Source organism: Stenella coeruleoalba (assembly GCF_951394435.1).
Source record: "Stenella coeruleoalba genome assembly, chromosome: 7".
In the NCBI taxonomy this organism is placed as follows: domain Eukaryota; kingdom Metazoa; phylum Chordata; class Mammalia; order Artiodactyla; family Delphinidae; genus Stenella; species Stenella coeruleoalba.
The window spans coordinates 86,966,671-86,990,589 of record NC_137153.1 but is presented as its reverse complement, the minus strand read 5'-3'; the positions used below and the strand labels follow the sequence as shown (position 1 = coordinate 86,990,589).

The window sequence follows — 23,919 nt, the reverse complement described above, 5'->3', positions numbered from 1 at the left end:
ATGATGAGTACATGGAAAACCATTGTTATTATACTAGTCTCTCTACTTCTGTAGGTGTTTGAAATTTTCTATAAAAAAAATTTAAAAAGAAATTTTTTGCATCCAAAATATAGTTTTCTATTAAAGAGCATTCCAAAGAAAAGGTCATGTAATTTTTTTTAACTTGTTTACACGAAAACTTCGAATTTTCATTGTAAAATACTAAGGACCTGACATATCTGGCAGCAGTTCCCAATTCTTACCATCCCCTTTCATTCCATGAAAAAGTAAATTATCATTCTGTTTTCCAGACATGTTCCGTTTGTCTGGAATTGTCATTCAAAAGACGTATTATGTTATTCAAAAGAATTCCTTCATATCTCCTCCTCACTGAAAAAATTGTGGCTTAGTAAAGTTTGGTTAGTTTAAAAAAAATTTGCTTAAGGCCTTTACCTTTCAAGTTAGAAAAGAGAAAAAAACAAATACGATTCATAGGTGATGAGAGACATAGTACTGAACCAGGAGCCATGTTGGCTGCAATCCCTGCCCATCGTGTTAGATTGTACTCAGAGACAGCTGTGAGTGCCTCCATCTCTAGAAAAAAACCACATGTGTCATCTAGAGATTAAGCATCTGAAAGAGCTAAAATGATCCAATACCAGAAATCATGATGATGATTCCATGGTATTTGGTTCATAAGGTTGGGGGTGATACGATGCTACAAGGTTGCTTTCAGGTAAAATGAAAACTGCTTTGTGTTTACCTCATTTCTACAACAGAATCACAGTTCCATGTTAGAGAATTTAAAGTAGTCAAAATTGAAACTCTGTCAATTCTCTGGACTCATTTGTTCTGTTTCTTAAAAGTTTTTTTTCCATTGTCTCTTTGATCAATCTCATTTTTAAAGAGTATATCCACCAGACATCAGAAAAAAGAGTTGAGTGGAAAACACACATAAACATAAAATAAGTGCAATATTTACACCCATGGTAAAATCATAGGTCTGAAAACTGCTATACTATTTTTAATGTACTGATAAAATAAAAAACAATGATGAAACAAAAGATATTACTCTCGAATTCATGCTGTATTTCTTACCAGTGAAATTAAATCCTCCATTGTTTGCCTGTTGTTTCTGTGATATACAGAAAGTTCCGTTACACAATCTTCATCAAGGTGAATAAGCTACAAAAAAATTTTATCAACTTTATTAACAAAAACTTACAAAATATTTATGGTTTTGAAATTTTAAAATTACCATAATTACCTGGCAAAATCAAACACCAACATGTAAAAACAACATGAGTTTGTCAAACTCTTGGGTAAGAATAAACATTCTCGGGCTTCCCTGGTGGCGCAGTGGTTAAGAATCCACCTGCCAATGCAGGGGACATGGGTTCGAGCTCTGGTCCGGGAAGATCCCACATGCCACGGAGCAACTAAGCCTGTGTGCCACAACTACTGAGCCTGCGCTCTAGAGCCCACGAGCCACAACTACTGAAGCCCGCACGCCGAGGGCCCGTGCTCCGCAACAAGAAAAACCACCGCAATGAGAAGCCCGCACACTGCAACGAAGAGTAGCCCCCGCTCGCCGCAACTAGAGAAAGCACGCGCCCAGCAACAAAGAGCCAACACAGCCAAAAATAAATAAATAAATAATTTATTTTAAAAAAAAAACACGAATAAACATTCTCCGCAATTTTTAAAGATATAAGCAGATAACAATAAGAAGTTCAAGAAGATGATGAGCTCTTTCCCAGCCCTTCACATCCCCCTCATCATCTGATCAACTGTTACAATTCTGCTGTGCAGCCAAGGGACTATATTCTCCTCCCCTACCGCAAGACAGGGACCGGTATTTGCATCACAGAGCAGTCATCTAGGCATCCAAAATCACTGGCAGGACAACAGACTGGGTAAAAGAGTGGCTCAGACTTGTAGCATATCGTCCCCCAGGTTATGTTTGGGTTTAGCACAATCCAAGGAGCCGTTATGATGGTGCCATAGATGCTGCACAATCATCATTACGCTGAAGGTACCAGTAAAGCACAATTTTTAAAAGGAAGAAGTGACACAGCCGCTACGCAAACTTTATTTTGCTTAAGGACAGAAATTATCCAAGTATTGTGATCCCTGCATGATGAGACCTCACCAGAGATGGGGCCAGAAATGAGTTCTCAGAACCAAACAAGGATCACTGAGAATGAAAAGGCAGGAAGGGTCTGGCCTGGACCTGGAACAGGAGTTCATAAAATCATATGGGAAAAGAATCATAAGGAATGTAATTTTAAAGTCATGTTTCCAGGGGCTTCCCTGGTGGCGCAGTGGTTGGGAGTCCACCTGCCGATGCAGGGGACGCAGGTTTGTGCCCTGGTCCGGGAAGATCCCAAGTGCCGCGGAGCGGCTGGACCCGTGAGCCATGGCCGCTGAGCCTGCGCGTCCGGAGCCTGTGCTCCACAGCGGGGGAGGCCACAGCAGTGAGAGGCCCGCGTACCGCAAAAAAAAAAAAAAAAAGTCATCTTTCCAATGTAAGAATTCGCTTCACAACAGCCCCAATATGGGATGTTTCATTTTCTGCTTTAAGTCTTCCTCTCCAGAACGGCTGAGATGGTTAGCTTCTTCCTCTTCCCCTAAGATCTGTCTCCCTGTGATCCCTACCCACTGTGAATTGGTACAATCTGACAGCTGACAGGCTTTGGAAGTAGAGAGACCTTGGTTTTAATCATTACATCACAAAATAACCGTGTGACCCTGAGCATATTACTACACCGCTCTGAACCTCAGTTTCATCATCTGTAAAACAGAGATGGCACCTGCCTTGCAATATATGTAACCTATGGGGTGTACCTAATACATCACCATAAATGAGTAGGCCCTCAAAAAACTGCTAACTATTTTTACTAACAGTCATAATTCTATTTCCTCTTTGGTATAAGAACTTTCAGAAATTTGAATATTCCTATTATCAACAACCTTTCCTCTCCAAGTTTTCTCTTTTCCAGTTCCTTTAACCACTGTTTTAATGATTAACCCCCCTTACCATTCTGGCCCTTTCTTTAGATCACATAGTTCAGGTTCTCACTGACCTTCAAGGTACCAGCACGTGGCAGAGCAATATCATGACCTTCCCTTGTTCTGGACACCACACTTGTAACATCGGACTCAAGAGAAAGTCATGTTGCCATCACGAAACTAGAGGAACAGTACAGACAATGACCTGCATGATTGGCTGGTACAAGCTCAACCTCAAGGGCTAAGGAGAATGGGGAGACCACAAAGGTTTATACTGATGGTTTTATGAAAGTCAAAAATGCCACAAGTAAGTTTTCATTGTGTTGCTTTGACCTTAGCAGCTCCCCAAAATGTAGATTCCTGCTTCAGGAAGGGCTCAACCTCAGACGCCTGGACACTTTACCACCCAGTTGGGTATCTTCTTGTTGATACCACTGCTCAAGCATGAAGGAAATGATTTCTGGGGTTCCCTCCATGATCTTAAGTTACTTTCTTAAAAACCAAAACCTCTCCCCCATAGCTTCTTGCTCTGTAACTTTACCACAAGGTGTGTGGAGGAAAGGAAGGAAGGTAGGAAGGAGATGCTATCTTCTTTGCTGGGCTCCTGAACTGGAAAGAATGAAAAGAGTGGGACAAGACACCAAAGTCTGAAAAATACGGTTTATCTCAAGTTTTCCAAAGGGGCTCAACACTTTAAGTACTCTGAATTCTCAGCCACACATGTTCCAGTTAAATTAAGTACAAAAATGCATACCCAAAGCTAGCCAATTACTTTGGATTATCCGTGCCTACTACATTTCCTGTTCAGTAGGGCAGAAAATAGAACTGAATATAACTTCTATTTGATACAATATTTGGGTACTAGAGCTACGTGTGAAAATGATACAAGGAGATCATACAAAGAGTTACAGAATAGCATCTATACCTTAAATATCCAAGTAAATCTGAATTATTTTTTATAGTTCACTCTTGATAAAACACAATACTGAGGCAGAAAAGCAAATACTTCAAAAAGCAATAATCCCTTATAGCTCTTCTGTATATAACTCATTTGATCCCTGCGACAGCTCTGTAAGGCAGACATGACAGATTAATGACATAACATTTAAAGGCACTCTATAGATGACAAAACAGGATCCAAACATACAGAAGAGACTGGCATTAGAATACCCATATTAGAGGTGAGAAAATGAAGACTCAGAAAAATTTATGCAATTTGCCTGAAACTGGCATTTTTCATCCTAGCCCAGGGTTTTTCCTACCACACCATAATGCCACCTCTCCATGACTCTATTCCAGTAGCTATTCCAACAGAGACCAGACAACTAATGCTCATCACAAAGGCTACAGCTACACAGAATACAGGCCCTGAGTTTGAATTAGTTGGCCTGTCAGATCCATTATATTTTGGAGCCCTTATGTCTGGGTTAAAATCCTGGTTCTACACTTACTAGTTGTTTGACCTTGGGCAAGTTATTTCATGATTCTGTGCCCAGTTGCTTCACCTGTAAATGGGGACAATAACAGTACCTACTTCAGAGGGTTTGTATGAGGATTGAATGAGTTAATAAGAGTTAAAAACACAAAGCCTTTAAAGGTACTATCTAAGGGCTCTGTCTATATTATATTATAGTACTACAGTAGCACACTTTTCTATTATAGTAAGCATTCAATAAATATTAGTAATTATTATACTAAGATGTAAGGAAAATCATATACTTTTTTGGAACACTCAAAACTATGTATCTTACCTTATATTGTGCCCCAATTTAAAATAATATTTGTGTTGTTGAAATCAGAGACTTTCTTCATTTGGGCATCTGTTCCACTGCAAACAGTAGCATATCCTACCCTATTAAGGATCACGGCTGAGAAGACATGCAAAGCCCTCCCACATGTGGAGAAATGATGACCCCCAATGGCTGAACACAGGCATGTGCACCACCCATGTTCTCCACCTCACAAGGGCACGTCACAGCTCCCCTGGCCCTGCTGCTGCGCTGCTCAGACACCGTATACTCTACTGTCCTAGGCTCTCAGTGTTGATGGTTGTTAGCATTAAGTTGCAGCTCTAATTGTGTTTGCTCAATAGATACTAAAGATGTCTTAGAAGGTTAAAGGAAATATGGAGAAGAGAGATTTTAGGGGTTGACAGTCATAGGAGAATCAGGAGGAATTTCAGATCAGGCTGCATGGTCATAACAGTGGGCAGACTAGTGAGAAGGGGTTAAAAACAAACATAGTCTATTTTTCCAAGTATTTATATTTATTGGTATAATTCTTCCAGAAAGCAAATACCCCACAGCTGTATCAGGTCTACAATGTGGCATGTATCCAAGCTATTCTGTTGACCCATGCACATACCCCTCTCCATTGCAGACGTTGTAGTAGATTGTCAAAAAAACATCCCCAATTAACTGAAAAGGCTATTAAAACACTTCTCCTTTAAAGCATTAAAATGCTTTTCTAACTATGTATCTGTGTAAGGCTGCATTTTCTTCATATGCTTTAATCAAAACAACACATATCAAAACAGACTGAATGCAGAAACAGATGAGTACCCAAGTGTCTTCTATTAAGCTAGACTTTAAAGAAATCAGCAAAGATGTAAAGCTGTGCCACTCTTCTCACTAGATTTATTTCTGAAGTAGTTATGTTTAATTTCTTGATTTCCTTATCTATGAAAAGAGGATAAGAACTGTACCAACTTTGATGGCTATACTTTCCACACTAGCTCTGGGTTTTGCCTTGTGGCTTGCTTTGGCCAGACATTAGCAAGCACAATGCAAGCAGAGGCTTGAAAAATGCTTGAGTGTGGGACTTCCCTGGCAGTCCAGTGGTTAAGACTCTGCACTTACAATGCAGGGGGCGCGTGTCCGATCCCTGGTCAGGGAACTAGGATCCCACATGCCACGCGGTGCAGGCAAAAAAAAAAAAAAAGCTTGAGTGTTAGGGTTTGCCCACTTTCTGGCTTCTTCTGGAATCTAGCTGCCATATCAAGAAGCCCAGACTAGCCCGCTGGACAGTGTGGCCCAACAAATAACCAGCACAAACAGTTGGTCTTCTGAGTGAGGCTTAGACCATCCAGTCGCAGTCAAGTCACCAGTTAACTGCAGCCACATGAGTGACCCCAGGTAAGACTCACACAGGAAATGTCTGGCTGAGCCCCAAACTGCTGATCCACAGAATTGTAAATTATTATTGTTTCAAGTCACTAAATTTTGGGGTGGATTTTTATGCAGCAATAGTTCGCTAATATACAAAGTATACATACCCCTTACATAAAATAGATAAGCAACAGAGATTTACTGTATAACACAGGAAACTACATTCAATATCTTATAATAACCTATAGTGGAAAATAATCTGAAAAAATATACATATGCATAACTGAATCACTATGCTGTACATCTGAAACTAACACAATATTGTAAATCAACTATACTTCAATTAAAAAATATTATATATACCCTTTAATAATGCTCACATTTTTACCAAGTTCAAATTGCCATTTGTTAAAAACTATTTTTTAAAACATTAATGTAGGAATAGTTATTAATATAACTGCTTAAACTTGCATAGTACTTTGTGTTATTTAAAGTTCTTTCACACAGACCTACTAGAGAATGGACTTGAGGATGGGGAGGGGGAAGGGTAAGCTGTGACAAAGTGAGAGAGTGGCATGGACATATATACACTACCAAACGTAAAATAGATAGCTAGTGGGAAGCAGCTGCATAGCACAGGGAGATCAGCTCAGGGCTTTGTGACCACCTAGAGGGGTGGGATAGGGAGGGTGGGAGGGAGGGAGACACAAGAGGGAAGAGATACGGGAACATATGTATATGTATAACTGATTCACTTTGTTATAAAGCAGAAACTAACACACCATTGTAAAGCAATTATACTCCAATAAAGATGTTAAAAATAAATAAATAAAGTTCTTTCATATATATATTAGACCAGTTCTCACGGTATGGTCTGTAGACCCCTGAGGATCTCCAATCAAAACATCATAGCAAAACAATGCAGAAGCAGGTGAGATCCAAGTGTCTTCTGTTAAGCTAGACTTTAAAGAAATTTGCAAAGATGTAAAACAATGCTAGTCTTCCCACTAAATTTATTTTTTAAATAGTCATTTTTCATAAAAATATTTGTGATAAACTGTAATAGGTTTAGTACTGTTACTTTTAAATGAATCGATCACTAAATATTTTAATAAGTGAATAAGAAGAGCATAAAGGGGCCCTCAGACTTAAAAGTTTGAGAACCTCTATAACCTTATAACTACTCTGGGAAATAGAAAGAACAGGTTTAACCTACTTTTTACAGACAAATATATAGGTTTGGAAAAGTTAAGTAACTTGCCTAAGATTCCCAGAGCACTGTTCACAATCCTGACTACGTGAGAAACACCAGGGAGCTTTTAAAAAATATCCATTAATTGCTGTGGGACAGAGCACAGACACTTTTTTTTAAGGTCCTTGTGATTCTCATGTGCAGGCCCGGTTAGGAGCCACTGTCCTAGAGATTAATGGGCAAATATACAATTCAGTTACAATCTCCCAAACACCAATCTGACAGATAAGTTTACAAAATATATTTTCTTTTGTATTTAGACCACATCATTGTACATTCTGAATCCACACAAAGTTTTTGTCTTTGTTTTTTAATTTTACTGGATTTCATTTTACTTACAGGAGTCTTGCTTTGCCACTCAACAGGACAGTTGTAATCTTGCATGATCCAGGGATGGTTCAATAGATTTTTCACAGAAATCCGTTTCTTTGGGTCCACCTAGTGGCCATCGAGAGGTAGCTGGAGATTAACATTTTAAATAGAGAGCATAGAACACCTTTCCTCCTGAGAACTCAAAATTCATCAGAACAGATGTAAACTTTATCATCACAAAAATGCTGTCAAAGACCTTAAAATGGCCTTGGAATAAATTCTTTTAAAAAGGGAATAGAGGCAAGAAAACTATAGCTACCAACACAGGCTTAGAAGATAAATGTTTAACAAACATGAACTTCATTGGTATGGACATTATTCATGAAGTTAAGTCAATCTATTGTATGATGTAATAGTCTTTTGCTGGAAAACCTATTCACAGGAAATATTCACCAATTTAATATTCAAGCAGGCACAATGCAGGGCATTCACACTGAATATGCAATCTCTACCTCCGATGAGCTTACAATCACATATAACAAGTTGAAAAGCACACCTTTCTTTTCCATTTGTAATTTTCAAATGTGAGGAGAGAAAAATTAATCAACAAAGATTAAGTTTTGGGGAGATTAGAAGAAAGGATGAGGTGTTTTCAATCTCATTACGGAGATTTGGTGGTCTTGCCCTACTCAAGGTAGATGAGCTTAAGGTAAATTTTGAATAAAAAGTAGAGATGGCTTAATATATGGAAAAACTGAATACATAATAATGAAAAAAATATTGCTAATAAGGTACTCATATTTTTCAAAGTGTTTCCCATTAATCTCATTTTATCCACGTAATACTATGTAGCAAGCACTGAGGCCAAGCTCAGAATCCCCATTTTATAGGTCAGAACCTGGTTAGGTGGCATGCCTATTGCTTGGTAGAGTGGATAACTAGACTTCAGCACTCCTGTCTTTCACCCTTAGAGATCATAACACCAAATCAGTGGCTCTTAACGTGTGGTTCCCAGACCAGCGGTATCAGTGTCATCTGGGAGCTTATTAGAAATGCAAATTCTTAGCCCTGCCCCAGCTCTACTGAATCAGACACTCTCAGGGTGGTGCCCAGCAATCTGTGTTTCAATAAGCCCATTTGGCAATTCTGATACATGCTAAAGTTTGAGAACCACTGCACTAGATCATGAGGCCCACTCAATTGTACATCAGCTCATTTAAGCATTTATTTCGTATCTACTATATATCTAATGGAAAAAGAGTGGGAGCAAGAAAACAGAAAACAGTGGAGCAAGAGCTGGTTAGAGAAAACAGACAATGCTCAGGAAAAAGGAAGAAAAACCAAGTCAGAAAAGATATATGGTAGCAGTCTTTTTTAAAAAATGCATTTGCAAAGAAAGCACCTAGTAGAGAATATCTGCAGAGTAGATAACAATGAATGGAATTTTTTACAGCTGATAGATAAATGTAGTAGCACTACAGACATCTTAAAATCAAATAATAACAAAAGACTTCTATTATTTTAAAATAAATAACAAAGATTACCTGTAGCATTTGTTGAAGAAGCAGAATACTACTGGGGGAGAGCCACTTAGGAACCTCATATTTCCCTCTCTACAAAAAACAAAGAAAGCATTTAAGAGATTTAGGTTCAATCAGCCTTAACACAAATTTCTAAGGTTAACAACATGCTGGAGGTTTACTTCCAAGCTTGAGGACTTCATCCAAGTTTAAGATTTCGTAAACATTATTAATAACATAAGAAACCCATTTCTTGCCTTAAAGAAGAAAATCCAGTTAGTTAAACACAATATATTGTTACCTCTAAAATATCCACATTATCGGGTAAGGGCTAGAGCACAGATAATGTAAGAGTGGCAAACGTAAATGTTACAGGGCTTTGGAATCTATAGTATGATTAAATGGACAGGAAGTATACACTGTAGTCAGTGCTTTTATTGCTGAAGCAATATTTTAGTTTATAATCCCAGAGGAATTGTCAGTTGACAAAAGTGGGTCACAGAAAAGCATATTTGGTAGGAGGACACAGGCTGTGGTTAAAAACAGGTCACATATCATCCGCAAGGCAGAATTCACAATCATTGAGGGAACTGATGAAAGCCACCTTCTAAGGCAAGTACCTCTTTTGGGAATGGAAGAGACTCAGGAGATAAATGTTTATAACCTGTTATACTCAGAGATTACAGTCACCAAGTTATCAACCAAAACAAGACTAGGAGCTTGCTAAACACAAATACGTGATATAATACCTCTTCACACAATCTGTCACACACCCCTCTTTCCCAATTCAAAGGAAATGATAGAATCATTTTTCTTAGCAGAGAACAAATTGTTTAATGATGCTAGGATAACAGGTTAATTATATGAGAAAAATTAAGATTGAACTGTAATTCACAGTCTATATCAAAATTAATTCTACCCAGATTAAAGAGTTAAATGCATACACTAAACCATGAGAATACTTAAAGAAAGCATCGGTGATTATTTTTTAGAACCTGTCTAGGCATGACAGCAATACCAAAAAACTATAAAGATTAACAGATGACAAGATTTAAAAGCTGACATTTCTGTACAGCAAAACACAACTAACAAAGCTAATTAACAACAAATTGAGGGAAAAAACCTTTCCGCCTAAATGGCAAAAGATTAATACACTTCATCACATAAAAAGCTCTCACAGATCACCACCAATCCTCTCCTTCCCACATTTCCCCTTCTCAGCAAATGGCGACTGCCTTACCAGCTCCTCAGGTCAGAAACCCTGGATCTTCTTTAGCTCCTCTTTCCCTCACACTTCGCATCCAATCCATCAGCAAATCTATTGGTTCTATGTTATATATCCAGAATCACCTGTTACTACCTGTATCACACCTGCAGGGTCTCTCATCTGATATATTGCAAGAGGCTCCTAACTGGTCTTCCAGAGCCCATCGCTGTCCCTCACAGTCTAGTCTCTACTTACCAACACCAATGTTCTTTCAAAACGTTGGGTCAGGTCATATCACTTCACTATTCAAAACGCTCTAATGGCTCCCCAACTCACTCAGAATGAAATCCAAATTCCTCACTCTGGCTCCAAGGCCCTATGTGGTCTGTAACCCCACATCCACCCCACTCCTTGCTACCTCTGAAACTCACCTCCTAACTCTCTCCCGCACTCATCAAACTATGATCACATCACAAGTCAAACACAGTCCTGCCTTAGGCCCTTTGCACTCTTTGTTCCCGCCGCTATAATGCTTTCCCCAATATCAGCAGAGTTTGTGCCTTTATCTTCTTCATGTCTCCCCTTAAATACCAGTGGTATCATGAGGCCTCCCCAAACCAACTTTATAAATAGCATCCCTGCCCACCATCATCTCTACCTGCCTTTCATGGCACCTTCTTTACAGTCCTTATCCCTACTTGTCATACTACATATTTATTTGTTTATTTTCTGCCTCACTATATTAGAATATAAACTCTTTAATCATAGGGATTTTGTCTGTGCTGTTCACCTAGAAATTGTCTGGCCCTAACATATAAAAGGTGCTCAATTAATATATGTTCCATAAAAGAAGAAATGGGATCAAAGCATACACTCCAAAAGAAAATGGGCAAAGAATATTCACAGGTAATTCCCAAAACAAGAACTTTTAAATGGTTAATAAACATGAAAATATGTTCAACTAAATCTAGCAATAAAAAAGCAATTAGGGACTTCCTGGTGGCTCTGTGGTTAAGAATCTGCCTGCCAATGCAGGGGACATGGGTTTGAGCCCTGGTCTGGGAAGATCCCACATGCTGTGGAGCAACTAAGCCCATGCTCCACAACTACTGAGCCTGTACTCTAGAACCCGCGAGCCACAACTACTGAGCCCACACATCACAACTACTGAAGCCCGCGCGCCTAGAGCCCATGCTCCGCAACAAGAGAAGTCTCCACAATGAGAAGCCCGCACACTGCAACAGAGAGTAGCCCCGGCTTGCTGCAACTAGAGAAAGCCCACGCGCAGCAACGAAGACCCAACGCAGCCAAAAAAAAAAAAAAAAAAAAAAAAGCCATTAATTTAAACGAAAATGATCTACCAAATTGATAAACTTCAAAAAAGTTATCCAGTGTTAGAGTTCGGGGATAAGAGCGCTTATATATACAACGAGAGAGCATAAACTTTTCTGAAGAGTAATTTGGAAATATGTATAAAAAGCATTCAAGATCACATATCCTTGATCTGGCAATTTCACTTATAGCAATTTATCCTAAGCAAATAATTTGGCATACAAAAATTTATTAGTGTTATGAACAGTAACATTCACCACAGAATTGTTTGTGATAACTTTGGAAACTAAGGAACATGGTCTGATGGAATCCAGAGGGCTCCCAAAAATAATCAATGACAAAATAACCTGAATGAGGATCCTGGGTTAGAAATATATCATAGGTCCAGGGAGACAAGGGCAAACACGCGCGCACACACACACACACACCCAACAGTAATTGAACGAGGCTAGAACGGTGGAGGCAAGTAGGTGAAGAAGGCTTCAACTAGCACCAGCATTGGGGTTCTCTGTTCTTACAAATGAATTGTCTAGGACATAATTCTCACAGAAATCAGTCCAGCTTAACAGTGAGGGAAGAAACAGACAGTATACATCACTCAGAATCCTAGAACTACATGACAGGCTGGATTTTGAATATGTTAAAGAAATAGTCAAAGTTCCAAGGAAGTGTTATCAAGCAATTTATTTAAAAAGAAAAGGTGTTAACGTTAAAACAACTCAACCTCTGATTCAGCCTCTCTGATGAGAGCAGACAGGCTGACCTACAAAGTGTTTCCTAGGAAGGACAAGAGCTTTCATTTTACAAATGACATTTAATGTTATTAAATTTTTCATTCCCCTTTATCTAAAGCACTCACTAGTACCCAGAGATACCACTCTTATTTATATCTTGCCAGGGCACCTTAACACTTGCCAATGTCAGATGCTGACAGTTTGTTTGTGAATTATAATAATGAAGCCTCTAATTCATTTCTCCTTACTATCCGTCATCCACCAAGCACTGAAGGCTCACTTCTGCCTGGGCTCCAGGTCTATCCCTGGGAAGGGGGGATTTTTGGATGCTTCAGCCACCTCGCTGGGACTCAGAAGCGAGTCACAGTTGCTGCATGGCTGGCCCTGATCTAGTTGGCCCCACTCTCTTAGCTGAGCTTTTCCTTATTCCTGAGACCAAATGCCACTCATGATTCAAATCCTGGGTACCTGACATGTTCTCTTTCTCGGCAAACTGATCAGATGCCTGGTACCTCAAATACCGTAGCCTGCTTTTGCCAGGGTCCCACAGAAAGTAGAGACCGGCCTATTACCTGCTTACACTGATCAAAGGGTCATGATCTACCTGAATTTCTGATCACAACCTGCACAACCTCTAGAGTGTCCTGTCTTGCTTTACTCACTGGTCAGAACCTGCACCTACTCCAGTGGGTCTCTCCTCATGCTGACTGCACACAAAGCCATTTGCTGCTTACTCTCTGGATACCATATGCACTAGGTTGAATAGTGACCCCCCAATATTCCTGTCCACCTGGAACCTGTGAATGCATCCTTATTTGGAAATAGGGGCTTCTGCAGAAGTAATCAAGTTAAGATGAGATCATATTGGGTTAGGCTGGGCCCTAAATTCAATATGACTGGTGTTCTTATAAGAAGGGGGAAATTTAGACACAGAGACACAAACACACAGGAGAGAACACCACATGAAAACAGAGGCAGAGACTGGAGTGATGCATCTATAATCCAAGGAATGCCAAGGATTTCAGGCAAACATAAGAAGCTAGAAAGAGGCAAAGGAGTCTCCCTTAGAGGCTTCAGAGACCATGGCCCTGCTAACACCTTGATTTTAGACTAGCCTCCAGAACTGTGAGAGAATAAATATCTGTTGTTTTAAGCCACCATCTTGTAGTACTTTGTGACAACAACCCTAGGAAACTAATATACCATCTATAAGGGTTTAACTTACTTGCATTACCTCTCTCCTATCATCACCTGCCCACCCCGAGGATAAATCTGGTTCCAGGTTCTAGACCTTTCTGGTCTGCTCCAACACACAGATAACAGGTCCATAACCAGAACTATGTAATAAAATAAATGTTATGCCTTTAAATTCAAAAACTACCATCCAAAACAAAAGCATTCTTAACTAAAAGTAGCAGAATTCTATAGAAATCAGATGTAAAAATCAATTTTCAGACCAAAGCACTGAATGACAAGAGCTCCACGAGCCTGATTCCAAGTTCCTCTTTGCCTCTTATTTATCATCCCTTTTATCTTCCCAACTTGAATTCACGAAGTATCTTTTAATAGATCCCCTGTGCTGTGCTGTAAGTTAGCATCATAGAAGCAATCCTATCCAGAGAGAGGCAGGGAGGTTAAGTAAATGAGAAGTGTGGTGCTTGGCACACTGGAAACAGGCAGAGACTGGAGTCATACATTATGTTTGAATCCTAGTCTGCCTTTCATTCGCTCCTTGAGCTTGTACAAGTTATGTCATCTTTCTGACCCTGTTTCCTAAGAGTAGGCTCTGGAGACAAATTGCCTAGATCCAAATCCAGGGTCTACCACTTACTAGCTGTGTGGATGAGCTATTTAACCTTGCCGTGCCTCAGTTTCCTCATCTGTAAAAAGAAGTATAATAACAGTATCAACTCCATAAATTGTTGCTAGCACTCAATGATTTAATACATATAAAGCACTTAGCACACGCACAGAGTAAGAACTCAATACCGTCTAGTTTCTACTATTGCTGCTGCCTCCACTACTATTACTATTACTACTACTACTATTACTACTGTTACTGTGAAACAAGTATAGTAATGCCACTTACAGGGTTATAAAAGGAATGGAAGAGAATGTATGTGAAAGCACTTGGACCAATGCCTTGCACATAAGAGACAATAAATGTTTGTTCAATTTGAAATAAATAGGAGGGGAAGATAGGGCTACTCAAAAAGGTAGCAGAGCAAAGATGGCATGTTGGCAAAGCCATGCATGCCAGAGTGCTAAATATTCAGTATAGTAAGAAAGGCTAGAGTCATTCTGAGGATGCACATGCCCTCTCAATAGAGCTTTGCCCCACTGCAGCTGCCTCAGGATCTCAGCATTGCCTGGTAAGAACACATCAACTAGTCATGTCCTGCTCACATCACCTCCTGAAACATACCCACCCACTTTCTCCATTTGAACAGAACAGCTCTATAGAGTACTATCGACAAACAAAGCATGAGGCCTGTGCCCCATCACCAAGACCTGACATTCTCAGCTTCATTCTCTACACTGAAGTACTAGCAGAAATAAAGTCCAGAGCTGAGTTCTGCTGCCAGGCTTACCCCAACCTCTTATTTGTACACAGTACTTAAAAACACACAAAGCACTTGTACATATATTTTATCCTGTGCAGTAGGCAGGGATTACTAACTACATTACACAGATGAGGGATTACTAACTACATTACACAGATGAGGAAATACCTGCAACGTTGTAAGGCACTGGTTCTCAACTGGAGGTGATTTTTGTCCCCCAGGGGACATCTGGCAGTGTCTGGAGACATTTCTGATAGTCATAATTTGGGGGCTGCTACTGGCATCTAGTGGGTAGAGGCCAGGGATGCTGCTAAACATCCCACAATACACGGTCCCCCACAACAAAGAATTATCTAGTCCAAACTGTCAATGGCGCCAAAGTTGAGAAACACTGTTATAGAGCAATAAAGGGGTAGAGACAGGACTAGAAGAGAGATACAATACTTTTTCCATTGTACCACACTGGAAGTTCTAAGGATACCTAGAAATAGACAGGGAGAAAGGCTCCTTATTTAAATACTGAAAGTATATATCTAAGGATCAAATAGAAAAGGCCTTGAGAGGAACAATTCTGCTGGGGAAGAGCATCTTCACAAAAGGCCCTGTGTTAACCAGGCCTGTGCCCCTTAACCCTGGTTTCTGCTCAATCTTTGGAGAATTCTTGTTTATTTAAGGGCTGATTACCTTGCAAATGAGATTAAGAAACAGGTAATAGAGGGAGAAACCAAGTGGGAGGAGGAAAAAAGATCTGTGTGCTAATAAGTGAGATAATCCTGGGAATACTAATGGGCTTGAAATTGTTTGTTTTTTCATACAGTACTAAGAAAGGCAGGTGATCAACCTCTCCAACACATAATAATAGTACTGCAGTCAACCCTATAATTGTAAAGTATTATCTCATAAAGAGATAACTTGCTCATTTTCTTTAAAATTATAAATTATACTTGTTAGAAAGCAATTTTACTTTCAAGCTACTCAACTTTCATTTACTAAATTAGTTATATTTCCTTAATATTTGCGTACCCAGAACTGGAATACAGTCACGCTTGTCTTTGAATGCAATGACAGCAGATGAATATGCGACATTAATAAGATTAATACTCAGTCTATTAGTAACCATGCTGGAAACTGCAGTTTAGCATTTTGCTTAAAATAGTCAACAAACACAAAAGATAAACAAAGTCTGCCTCTTAAACAAGAGTTACATACAGTGTGTCAAATATTGCTGGGTTTTTCAATCAAACCAAGAACTGAGGGAAGTGTTATTCCCAAGTGAGGAATTTTAGAACATTCTAGGCAAAGATACATACTGCATGCAAGTGATACGACACCTTAATTAGATTCAACCAGCAGACTGTATTACACTGTGACTCGGAACAATAGTTCTGAGCCAAGATTACAATAAATTTCAAAATCTATAATGTGTGAAATTAAATTCCATAATAATGCATAAAAGTCCTAATCTGAATCAATTTTCAACTTGCAAATACACGAAAAACTAAAAAAAAATGAAATTCAGAGTAGGAGAAACAAAGAATATACAGTATTAGTAAATAATATTAATTAGGAAGGCTAAATCTCTATTGAACAAGAATTAGACATTTTCTACCATACTCACTGTACCAAAGAAACATTTGATTTACCAAAAATATCAAAACTTGGATTTAATATCTACTATTAGGATGTAACAATTTTATATTATCTTGGGATAAGTCCCCTCCCCCAAAGGATTCATCCAGGATCCACTAGTGTACTCAAATAAATAAATAAAAGTAGAGAACACTGAAGTTTGTATGTTGGTACACTCATCTCGTATTGGTGAAACAGTACATTAATAATTATGAGCATCAGGAATTCCCTGGAGGTCCAGTGGTTAGGACTCAGCACTTTCACTGCCATGGGCCCAGGTCTGATGCCTGGTTGGGGACCTAAGATCCCACAAGCCAAGCAGTGCGGCCCCCCCAAAAAAATATATACATATATACTTACATATATTTATAATATATATTATATATTTTATATATATAATAATAATAATTAGGAGCATTAATTCCATGGCTGCCATATGAACGTGAACTCGCAGTAATAGCAAATGAAGGCAAATAAATAGCATAGGAGTTTGGGTCCAGATAGGTTAAAAAAAAAAAAAAAGCAAGCTTAGAGTTAAGTCAGTAAATGAGGAACACCACAGATACAGTGTAGCTTAATTTCAATAAGGTATTAACAGTCACTTATTTTATCATTGTGGATAAAACCACAAAATCTTGGTTAAGCGTATCTGATACAGGCTAAAAACCGAGAACACTTAGGGGTGGTCTAGATCTATTCAGTTGTGTTTTTTAAAAAATTTTTAAAAAATATCTATCTATCTATCTGTCTGTCTACCTATCTATCTATCTTTGGCTGCACTGGGTCTTCGTTGCTGCACGTGGGCTTTCTTTAGTTGCAGCAAGCAGGTGCTACTCTTCGTTGCGGTGTGCGGGCTTCTCATTGCAGTGGCTTCTCTTGTTCCAGAGCACAGGCTCTAGGCGCATGGGCTTCAGTAGTTGTGGCACATGGGCTCAGGAGTTGTGGCTCGTGGGCTCTAGAGCGCAGGCTCAGTAGTTGTGGCACACAGGCTTTGTTGCTCTGCAGCATGTGGGATCTTCCCGGCCCAGGGCTCACCTGTGTTGCCTACATTGGCAGGCAGATGCTTAACCACTGCACCACCAGGGAAGACCTCTATTCAGTTTTTTAATCAACAACTTGGATTAGAGATATTTAAAAAATGTACAAAATGTCACAATCCTGGCAAGGACAGCTGATATTACATGAGATCAGAATCAAGATTCAAAATATCAACAAAGGAGAATACTAGGCTGAAACAAACAAGGAAAACTGAATGTGAATATATAGAAGTCAGAGAACTTATAGCTATTCAGAGATGGACTGGACCTTGGAAATAATTGACTACGGCAATGCTTTAACACTACTGATAAAGAAAATGAGGACAAGTTGCTCTACCAGCGGTGACACCTAAATTGAGTAGAAAAACTGATGCACCATACCTAATATGAATTAGGAGAACTGGTAAATATAGTCCTGGTAAATCTGAAAAGTTGGGATGTCTGGGAACATTCCCAAGTTAATGGACACAAAAAGAAGCTTGGGATGGGGATCACTTTCTGCTCTGGGAGTCTACGATTCTCTTGAGACTAGCAACTACAGAGATAAGAAACAATATCTCATGGTGTTATGAGAACGGGCTCTGAGCTTGACTAGCTGAGTTCAAATCCCAGCTATGCCACTTACTAGCTATAAGACCCTGAGTAAGTTATGTAAGGTCTCTGCCCCTTAGTTTCCTCATCCATAAGAGGGGGACAATAATAGCAACTACCTCACTCAGAGCAGAGTCTGGCAAATAAGAAAAACTCAGGAATGTTTAGTATTACTTTTGTAATAGAATAAGAATAAGCAACCATGTGCAAGGGTCACAAAAATTTGAAAAACACATACTTCAGAATGCTCTATCTCCCCGGAGGAAAACAAAAGGAACTGGGGGAGAAAAGCAAAAAATTTCAACAACAAAAAAAGACTGATGTAGATGCTCTAGGCAGAGGAGACTTCAGCACAACCCAAATAAGCATAGAACTCTACTTCTGTATATCTAGAGATAGAGACTCAGACCTGGCCTGCTGAAGGCACCTCCCCCACTTTCCACATCAGCTTTAGAGATTCAAGACTCACACAAAACTTTATTATTCTACTTTTTAAAAAATTATTACTAGCAAACCAAATTCAACAGCATATTAAAAGATTTATACACCATGACCAAGTAGGATTTATTCTGAAATGCAAGTTTGGCTCAACATACACAAATCAATATATGTGATAGACCACATTTACAGAATGAAGGTGAAAACCATGATCATGTCAGTTAATGCAGAAAAAACATTTGACAAAATTCAATACCCTTTCATGATAAAAATACTCAACAAACTAGGAATAGGAGGAAACTACCTCAACATAGTAAAAGCCGTATATGAAAAATCCATAGCTAACATCATACTCAGTGGTGGAAGACTGAAGCTTTTTCTAAGATCAAGAACAAGACAAGAGGGCTCCCCTGGTGGCGCAGTGGTTGGGAGTCCGCCTGCCGATGCAGGGGACACAGGTTCGTGCCCTGGTCCGGGAGGATCCCACATGCCGTGAAGTGGCTGGGCCCGTGAGCCATGGCCGCTGAGCCTGCGCGTCCGGAGCCTGTGCTCCGCAATGGGAGAGGCCACAGCAGTAAGAGGCCCACGTACCGCAAAAAAAAAAAAAAAAAAAAAAAAAAAAGATATTAACCAAACTTTCCTTGCATTTAGCACTCTAGAAAGGAGTAAATTAAGCTCCAACACAGACTCTTAACTATTCACACATATATAGAATTGTACATTATGCTACTTACTCAAGAGTGAGGTTTGGGAGGAATGATTTCTTGACAGAACAGCTAGTACTTTACAATATGATAAAACAAAGATATGTCCCCACCCACCGAACCCCCCCTCCCTGCCTACCTACCCTTCTGTTTAACTTGCCCCTAATGCCTGGGTATGACTTGAAAGAACTGAATGCATGCCTTCCTGCCAAGTATTCTTCTTACATGTGGATTACATCATTTTAACATCACAAATCAAGAATTATAGCCCTGTATAATCATTGCTATAAAGGAGATATAATTATTCTACAATCAAAGTTTATAGTTAGTAAATCCACACCTCATTTTGTTTTACTAGGTATATATCCACAGGGTATATGGAAGGTAGACTGCTCAAAGTCAGACATCTTTATTGAGACTTTTGCATGATCAAGGCAAGTATTCAAAAATCCTTACAGATTATGAGATCTCACTTCCCAGTTCCCTGACCACCAGGGAACTCCCCATTACAGTCATCCTTTACAGTATAATGGTTTACTGCAATTCCCAAATACTCATCACCAAGAAATCAAGTATCCTTGGAAGACTCAATGTTCACAGAAGGATGTCAATTCCTGCACCAGTTATACTGACATTTGCTTTTGCTCTTATTCAGCTCAGCCATAACTTCAGTAAATTTCCAGGGAGAATAATCCCTAATTTACTGATATTCAATAACTTGGCTGAGAGGGGTTATATTAATTGAGAGACCATCTAAAGAATATGTAGAGTTGACCACTCATTATTCTTGATTGGGGGTCTTCAAAGGCATGTAAGAAGACACACTAGGGCATGGAAAGAATATATTAGGACTTTCATTTCTATCTAAAAAATAAGACAAAAATTAAACTTTATTAGAACTTAGTATATGGATTGGCAATGGCACCCTCACTAGTCCCTACATAAACTACAGAATGAAGTCATTCTTCCTTGACTGTGACAGTGACACATGACAGGTGACAGTGGCTCTACCTTGCACCACTCTGTGCCTATTGTGAACTACTGTGCCCAGTTAAATGGATTTACAGATCATAGTATCTTGTTTAACTAAACTAAATCTTCACAAAATAGCCAACTGGTTTTAAAAGATTCTTGCAAAGAAACCACAGATTAAACGTTGTTTGTTTGATACAAGCACAAGCAAACAACAATAACAGAGCTGACACCTTTACTCTTAGTGTGAGGCCATCAGCCAAAACACAAGGTTAAAAAAAGACCTAGGGGCTTCCCTGGTGGCACAGTGGTTAAGAATCCGCCTACCAGTGCAGGGGACACAGGTTCGAGCCCTGGTCCGGAAAGATCCCACATGCCGTGGAGCAACTAAGCCCGTGCTCCACAACTACTGAGCCTGCGAGCCACACCTACTGAGCCTGTGTGCCACAGCTACTGAAGCCTGTGTGCCGAGAGCCCATGCTCCGCAACAAGAGAAGCCACCGCAACTAGAGAAAGCCCGCGCGCAGCAACAAAGACCCAACACAGCCAAAAATAAATAAATAAATTTATTTTAAAAAAAAAGACCCAATAAGATCTAACAAGTGGTCTTGAAACCTGAAATTATCAAGACTATTTGAAATACACTTATGCACATTACTGCTAACAGTGAACCTCAAATCCAAGTACATATGGCTACATTGTCATCACAATTATAAGATTTTTAAAAACAAGGATCCAGAATATGAAAACAAATCTCTACAATTTTTTTAGTGATGTTTAAAGGCAAGAAACAACAGCAAAGCAAATTCCAAGTGAATCAAATATTTAAACGTAAAAAAAAATAAAATAAAAATGCTAGAAGGAAACATGGGAATTTTAAAAATAATCTATGTAGGAAATCCTTTCCAAATATGACAATGAAAGACTGATAAATTTGACCAAAAAAAATAAAACAATTCCTGCATAGCCAAAAAAAAATCTTAAACATAGAAAAAGGTGACATACTATATTGATGGGATTATGGAGAAATAGGCATTTTCATGCTACTGCTGGTAGTTGTATAAATTGATAGAACTTTGCTGGGAAGCAATTTGGCAATATCTAATAAAATTACTAATTTACATACCCTTTGACCCAGACCTCTTCCAGGAATTTTCTTACAGATATATTCACAATGTACAAAATGACCACTTAGAAACTACTTAAATACCAATTAACCTAGGACTGGTTAAATAAATTAAGGTACATATATACACTGCAATTCTGTGAAGTGAATCTATGAAAAGGTTCTGAGCTCGGTATGAAATGGTGTGATTTCCAAGACACACTGTTAGGAGAAGAAGACAAGATACAGAACAGTGTTCGTGGTATGCTACCATTTGTATGAAAAATCTGGGAAGGGGGTAGCATAGAGAGATAAAATATAAGATTCCTTATATATTATAAACTAATCTGAAAAAAAAATACATAAAAATCTGATATACACTTTGTCACTGGGTAAATAAACAAACTTATGCCAAGAAATTTGAAAAATTCGACAAAATAGACATATTCTTTATGTTCAAAACTGATCTCCTTATCATCCCTGCCCTACCAGGAGTCTTCTCCATCTCAGTTGATGGCAGCTCCAACTTTCCAGTTGCTCAGGTTACTCCCCTCATCCCATCCATCAGCAAATTATGTTAGCTATACCTTCAAAACACAACAGATTAGTCTAAACATATATCCTGACTATGTGGTGGCTACATGAATCTATATGTGTGTTAAAATTCGTAGACCTGTTACACACGAAAAATTATTTTACTCTATGTTAATTTTAAAATACATTTTTTTAAAAAAGACACCCAGAGGGACTTCCCTGGTGGTCCAGTGGTTAAGACTCCGTGCTTCTACTGCAAGGGGCAAGGGTTTGATCCCTGGTTGGGGAACTAAGATCCCACATGCCACGTAGCACAGCCAAAAAAAAAAAGCAGATACCCAGAATCCAACCACTTCTCACTACCTCAATGACCACCATCTCTTATCTGAAAATTACTACAATATACAATATCCTCCTCACCAGTCTCCATGGTTCTTCTCTTGGCTCCTTGTAGCCTATTTCCTTCCACACAGTAGCCACTGTGGTCCTGATAAAATCTAAACCAGACCATGTCTCTCTTCTGCTCAAAACCCTCTAGTGGGGGCTTTTCCCTGGTGGCGCAGTAGTTAAGAATCCACCTGCCAGTGCAGGGGACATGCGTTCGAGCCCTGGTCCGGGAAGATCCCACATGCCACAGAGCAACTAAGCCCGTGCACCAGCTACTGAGCCTGCACTCTAGAGCCCGCGAGCCACAACTCCTGAAGCCCGGGTGCCACAACTACTGAAGCCTGCGCACCTAGAGCCCGTGCTCCACAGCAAAAGAAGCCACTGCAATGAGAAGCCCGTGCACTGCAATGAAGAGTAGCCCCCGCTTGCCGCAACCAGAGAAAGCCCGCGCACAGCAACAAAAGACCCAATGAAGCCAAAAATAAATAAATTAAATAAATAAATTTATTAAAAAAAAAAAACCTCTAGTGGCTCCCCATTTCATTTGGAGAAAAAGCCAAAATCCTTATAACAGCTACGGAGCCCAAGGCAGTTGGAGCTCCTGTCCCCTGAGACTTCATTTCCTACGGCTCTCCTCATTTACTCCACTCCAGTGGCACTAGCCCTCTGCCCTCCCTTGACTACACCAGGCATGCTTCTACCTACTAGCCTTTGCTCTGCTTCCTCTGCCTGAAACATTCTCTCCCTTGATAGCCTCTTGACTAACACTCTCACCTCCTTCAAGTCTTGCACAAATCTCACCTCTGACCACCTTATTTAATATTTAATAATGCAACCAGCCCTTCTCTTCCCTCCACACCCCTCCCCATCTGTTCTCCTGATTCCTCTTTACCCTGCCCAATTTTTTCTTTTTTCTAAAGCAAGTATCATCTTTTAATATAATTTATTTATTATGCTTATTATCTTTTTCTACCACCACCACTATTTTTTCCCTACCACTACAATATAAACTCCATGAGGTCAGGGACCTTCCATCTGTTTTATTCACTGATATATCCCAAGCATCTAGAAAAGTGCCTGGCACAGATTAGGTGTTCAGTAACTAGACTGAACTTAAGACTTAAGATTTAAGAATTTCATCCTAAGATGAGTAAGCAGTGAGGGCACTGAGATAATGGGAGGCCAGTTCACCTAGGATAACACCTACAGCCCACAGGGTGAACTCTGGCTTGTAGTACTTGAGTGAAACAGGAAAGAAGCCACTGGAGAGCTTCCAATAAAGGGATGTGACCTGACTTACTATTTTTAAATCTTCCCATAAAGAAGTCACTGGTGGAGATGGACTTTCAAGCACATTCCATAACACCCCAAAATTCCAACCTTATACTGCCCCCCCACACACACAAGAAAAGAAACAGTAAAAGGAAGAATACTCCCAATCAACTTTATGTAGCTAGTAAAATCTTGAAACCAACAACAAACAAAATAGTTCTAGAAAGGAAA

At 39.4% G+C, this 23,919-nt stretch overlaps 1 protein-coding gene across 4 annotated transcripts in view; it reads right to left on the bottom strand.

Moving 5' to 3' along the window:
• The window catches only part of MELK (maternal embryonic leucine zipper kinase), a 151,234-nt gene that overhangs the window by 100,041 nt on the left and 27,274 nt on the right, over positions 1-23,919 (bottom strand). For all 4 annotated transcript variants that reach the window (XM_079926399.1, XM_079926401.1, XM_079926402.1 and 1 more), the window contains exons 9-11: positions 9,207-9,275; positions 7,690-7,788; positions 1,078-1,164 (exon numbers count right to left, since the gene is read on the bottom strand). In XM_079926399.1, the coding sequence (XP_079782525.1) occupies positions 1,078-1,164; positions 7,690-7,788; positions 9,207-9,275 (255 nt within the window). The remainder of the gene's footprint in view (positions 1-1,077; positions 1,165-7,689; positions 7,789-9,206; positions 9,276-23,919) is intronic.